This window comes from Atractosteus spatula, chromosome 5 (genome assembly GCF_055471065.1).
Source record: "Atractosteus spatula isolate fAtrSpa1 chromosome 5, fAtrSpa1.hap1, whole genome shotgun sequence".
Taxonomy (NCBI): Eukaryota; Metazoa; Chordata; class Actinopteri; order Semionotiformes; family Lepisosteidae; genus Atractosteus; species Atractosteus spatula.
In genome coordinates, this window is record NC_142710.1 from 30,186,002 (window position 1) to 30,192,001 (window position 6,000).

Sequence of the window (6,000 nt, forward strand, 5' to 3'; positions counted from 1 at the left end):
GAACAAGTGTTCTTTTGGAGAAGTTAAAACAGGAACTTTCACTTTCTGTGAGAGGGCTGACATCAGGTGTGTTGTGCTTTCTTCCTGTCTGTGCAGGTGTGGTTTAAGAACCGCCGGGCCAAGTGGAGGAAGAGAGAACGGAACCAGCAGGCAGAGCTGTGCAAGAATGGCTTTGGGGCCCAGTTCAATGGACTCATGCAGCCATATGATGACATGTACTCAGGCTACTCCTACAACAACTGGGCCACAAAGAGTCTCGCCACTAGCCCACTTTCTGCCAAAAGCTTCCCCTTTTTCAACTCCATGAATGTCAGCCCTCTCTCCTCTCAACCCATGTTCTCACCACCCAGCTCCATCTCTTCCATGAACATGGCATCCTCCATGGTGCCCTCGGCCGTGACCGGCGTGCCCGGCTCGGGCCTCAACAACCTTGGCAATCTCAACAACCTGAACAGCCCCACCCTGAACTCGGCCGTCTCTGCCAGTGCCTGCCCCTACGCCACCACCGCCAGTCCCTACATGTACAGAGACACATGCAATTCCAGCTTGGCCAGCCTCAGGCTGAAGGCCAAGCAGCACGCCAACTTCGCCTACCCAGCGGTGCAGAACCCTGTCTCCAACCTGAGCCCCTGCCAATACGCCGTGGACAGGCCCGTATGAAGACACTCCCTGTGACTGACTGTAAGCAACCGTACGAGAGGTGACTGCTTCATGACCCTTTTTTAAAGAATTTAAACAATAATGTATGCCTTGGAATGAAAACCCTACAGGAATAAGCTTTTTGAAAACCCCAGTTTATGGTGGACCACTCATACCCTTAAATAATCAATTAATGGACAGTTTTTTTTTGTTGTTGTTGTTTTTTACCTGAGTTGACCTGACCAACGTTTAAGGAATTTTGAAAATGTCCAGAATGTCCACTCCTATAATTTTGACCGCATGAGCGTACAAAATATGGTTTTAAGATGCGATGACTGCTTTTTGATATCACTGTTGGCATACATATAAACACGCATGGCCCTCACAACCATAAAATATGGGGACCTGTGGTTGTAGTGTGGGCTAAAGGATGTAAATAATGGACTTTTCTTTGTTTTGTATGTGAAATAATTATCTATGAAACAAGTAGGACTTTGAAGAGGAAAAAAGCATGTTCTTCAAGAGCAGAACCTAGATCGACGTACTATGAGTACATCCTTTAGGAATTTTAATCTTTGTTTTGAATTCCATTGCCTCAGCAGGTCAAAGGGCACTGTCTACTAAAAGAAGAATATCAGCAGTGGTCATTCTCAACAACAGTATCACATCCAGCAGAGAAAGAAATTTAGACATTTGAAAAAAAAAGCCATTAAATATACTGGGTTGTTTGATGTTACAAAAAAGGAGTCCATTCTGTAAAAAAAAACAATATGTAAGAGTGATGTTGTCATAAAATAACATTTTACAGTGTAGCCTGCTTTGTCTCATTTAAAACTGATGCTGTTTATCAATAGCTCATGTATAAGAAAATACTTTTTATGAAGATACCAGTTCTCCCAATGTCTTTATTTCTGACTGATGACCTCTGAGTGGTAAGATATAGAGCATTTTCTTGTAACAGATACATTTGACCTATACTTTGGCAGACAACCTTAGTGTGCAAAGGGTATCCAATAACAGTCAGACATTTTTGGTCCTCTGCCTTACTTTATGAAGGACTGTGCCAGCATTATGTAAGTTGTGCAGTATGCTTTGGGCTGCCGGGGGAGATATAATGAGGGAAACCGCTCAGATCATGGAAGATCAAGCATGTGAGATTAAATTAAGACTACAAAGAAACAACTTATAGGAAGAAAGAACCAATTGCCTCTTGGCAGTTTTGCTACACAACCAAATCACATTACTAAACAAAAATTTTCAATTGGAAGGTTTTAGCTTTTAAATTATTTTTTTCATGTAGAACTTTGCAAAGGTCATGACCGAGTAGCTTCATAATGCACAATAAATTACAATGGTTCCAAGTTATTTTTAAAATTATATTCCACTGTTCTTTGTCTAAGTTCTCTGTGATCTCTCTGACAGCGGAACCATCAAAAAGGACACTTTTTTCAATAATTTGCAGTATTCGAAAACATTTCGATGAGAATACATACAATCTCACTTCATGTATGTTTTAGACATCGTTAAACAACTGGCCTTTGATTAATACTCGGATGACAATAAAACTATCACTTTCTCTGCTTTCTGATGGTTTATGTGTGTTCGTACAACATTCTGGTTGCTTAGAACAGACAGATGGCAAACAAATGGAAATATTCAGCAATGGCAAGTGTTAATCTCGCATTGTGGTGTAACTGAACTTATAAAGACCAAAATCTCATATGTATGATAACACAAAGACCAAAGGGATATTCCACATTAAGGAGCAAAACAAATTCTCATACAGTGTCGCTATTTCTGTCATTCTAATAAACTTCAGTTTTGTTTTAATGTTTATGTCCCCGAGCTTGTTTCAGTTGTGGACACAATATTGAAGATAATACCCTAGTTGACCAAAACAACTGAATAAAGGACAATGAAATGGTGGAAATCTAATGACCAGACTTTACTAGTCATGTAGGAATATGGTATAATACCTGACTAAGACAGGTATTGAAATTAAAGGACATATTACCACCTGGAAAAAAAAAAGATTACAGTTTTGTTTCGTGGTTAGGTATCAGTTCATGTTTTTCTCAAATACGTTTTCCCTTGCAGGTGTTCAGTTTTAAAGGATTTATTAATATGTACTGAAGCTTGTCTTTAGAAGTAAGTCGAATCGTATTTGTTAAAAGGGTATTCAGATCTTAATTTATGGATATTGAAAAAACTGCAGGGAAAACAGGATATAAAACAAGGAAAATGAATACGAAGAATGGCAATGATTTTAGTTTACTGGTGACCATACATTTTATAATTTATTTTTTGGTTTAAAGACCTTACATTAAGTACAAGAATCTGGGATGAGGGTCTTCAATAAATACAGTTAATGATTGTTTAATCATTATCTTTCTATCCTATACATGAGAATGAAATCATGGCCATCAGGGCTAATGCCCTAATGACATAAATAGGAATTTATATTCATATTGCAACCTAAACTTTGATTATTAACTAGTCTGTTAACAACACAGCATAGTCTGTGTGAATTAAACATCAGTGTATATTTGCACACAATCCTGGCATATCAGATAAAGAAATAACCAATGAATTGCCACATTCCCACATCTAAATAAGTGTATAGTATGTGCTTTCTTCATGATTAACAAATAATTTGTGATCTTTTTGAAAACTGCAAGATAAGGATCTAACACAAGTCAGACTCCTATAGACAATTCTTTAAAAACTATTCCTCTGGAGTTTAAAAAAAACATTAATCATAGACAGGTTAAAAGAATATAAAATATGTTGGGATAGTATTTTAAAGGAAGTCAAAACTAAAACAGTGTGATTTCACTATTTGGTATTTTTCAATCTAGTCATTTAATTTACTCTGTAGTTTTTTTTTTAATAGGAAAATAGGACCTTTGATTTCTGATGTATGGAGAAGCAGCTGCACATTAAAAATAAACCAGTGAAACAGCTGAATCAAAAGTGAGATCACTGGCTTTAACTTCTGAAGTGGTTAACGCATCCCTTTGATAATGCCAACTTATTTTTCATGTTGGAAAACATCAGAAATTACTGACTAACGAACATTTTGTGCTGTTGAGGAGCTGACGTATTCAACCTAATATGCATACAATATGATTAATGGATACCAGACTGTGAATGTATTATTACATTGGTGGATAAACTGTGGATTCTTTTCTACAGTGCATTTGCTCTGTAGATTGATAGCAGGTGTAAACTTATAGCTCTCTTTCTCTACCTCTACAAGGGAGTGTCTTTTAAAATGGCAAGGATAAGAACAAAAAACAGACACTGCAGATGAGTAAGGCATAATGAAAACTAAAACAGGTCATAGAGAAGTCATTTACCATGCATCAGGCTGTTATTTTTAAAAACTGCAAATCCAGTGTCAAGGTCAATTGAAAATAGAATTGGCACAAATTGCACTTATCCAGCCTGTACATAGACCTTTTATTCTCATGGATAAGTTAATTGACAAAAAAGAAGTAAAGTCTATAAAAACCACACCCAAATTATCTTTTATGAAAGGCTTGGCCCCATAGAGCGGCAAATTGCTTCCCAATAACACAAAAACAACAATCCAGGTGGGTAATGCAAAACAAAATTCCTGTGGACTTAAATATAATATGCTTTTAGTTCTGAAATAATTTACATTAATAAGCCAGCCATCACCATATTGGAAAAATTCTAGTTCTTTTCATCTTACTTGAGTCAATATAGAAATCCATCAGGATGCAAGAGTTTGCCTGGGACAAACATTAAGTCAGTGTTTTTGTGTTATTTTGAAACATCACAGTAACACAAAAAGCCAAAGAATAGTTCATGACAGAAAAAGTTGGTAATACTTGACTGGCTGATCTAGTTAAATGCAAGATATTCCCTATAGCAAATACAGTAGGTCAGCAGTTGAAATCGAAATCAGTGCCATTGCCTAACAGTGGCTGCCAGCACCTTGGGGTGATGCATAATCATTAGAGGACCAACAGGGATGGACAAAGGGACCTGGCTAGGTTATCCTCAGATAACTGAGTGCCAGCAGCCTCTGCCATTTTGGTGGCACCTGGGATGTGTTACCAGTGTGTGTGTCACTCCTATACCCAATATGAAAATTATGCTGTTTGCATATCAGGCTTGCAGACTGGAAAGAAACAGACCATGCACATTTCAAAGGACATGTCATCTTCTCCTGGCCTGGGGCAGAAATTGTGGCCTCGACTAACTCTATTACACATGTGATCTGGGTTAAATGGTGATTTATTGTAAACAGACGGAAAGAAAAATAATTATTCCCCTTCATATAGACACAGGTAAAAAAAATGGTCACATTGGAAAGAGATATTTATAAACTGAAGCAAACTGCAACTGCTATATCGTTCCAATAAAAGAAAATTGATAATACCCTGCAATTGTTTTGTAAAAATAACTAATTGTTAGTGAATATGAAAATGTTTAGAATGAAAGTCACTGCAACAGCATGCTTCAAATAAAAAAACAATTCATTCATAGTCCATAACAACTCTCTTTTGATTTAATGAATTGGATTGTTTTACATCTTCATCAATCTATTGCTACACAGATCTTCACCCAACTTTCTCCTGCAAAGAACTGATTTCATCTTCACCAAAATAAAATAGGTCATGCAGATAATACAAAAAAGGTCAACAGCCTCTGGCTTTTTTTTCTAACAATATAGATGTGTGCAGGCACAATATGCATAAAACATCCTATTATAGAGTTATGAGCACTGTGTATGAAACTGCTAAATATATCCACACATTGGACACTGTCGTACATACAGTAAGTCCACCTGTAATTTGTGAAACCTTCCATGATCCTATAGGTGGCAGGTGGACACACTATGCAAGTGCTTCCCAGCACTTCTACTGCATGTGATCTCCTATTTATATAAGTAAGTTCTCGTTCTGTTTTACATGGTTGTAAAAAAGAAAACAGAACTACCATGTTTTCATATGAAATGTTGCTCTTGTGTTGACTGTGTAAAAATATGTGAGTAAACATGTGTTTATTGTTCTGAAACTACATGGTTTAATTTGCTTACTAATAACATAGTAACATTATACCTTGCAAACAAGTCTCTTTGAATGACAAATGACAATTAACATGTTAGACTTTGAATCTGACATACCCTTACCACTCTTAAGAGGATAAACATGGATTTTGCTTCTTGCTATTTTAGGTCCCTGTGCCATGCAAATATGCCACAATTGACCAAATACAGCTATACAATGTGATGTGCAGGAGGGCATCACAGTGCAACACACTTCTTCACTTCACCTCAGCTTAGGCATACACTGCAGTCATTCAAAAGAGCATAAAAGCTGTAAACAA

General features: G+C 37.0%; 1 protein-coding gene across 1 annotated transcript in view; it reads left to right on the top strand.

The window, feature by feature from the left end:
- pitx3 (paired-like homeodomain 3) overlaps nt 1-2,473 on the top strand; it is a 40,862-nt gene extending 38,389 nt beyond the window's left edge. The window contains exon 4 of the mRNA XM_088915150.1: nt 97-2,473. Coding sequence (XP_088771276.1) covers nt 97-660 — 564 coding nt within the window. The 3' untranslated portion in view covers nt 661-2,473. The remainder of the gene's footprint in view (nt 1-96) is intronic.
- Nucleotides 2,474-6,000: the final 3,527 nt, after the last annotated feature.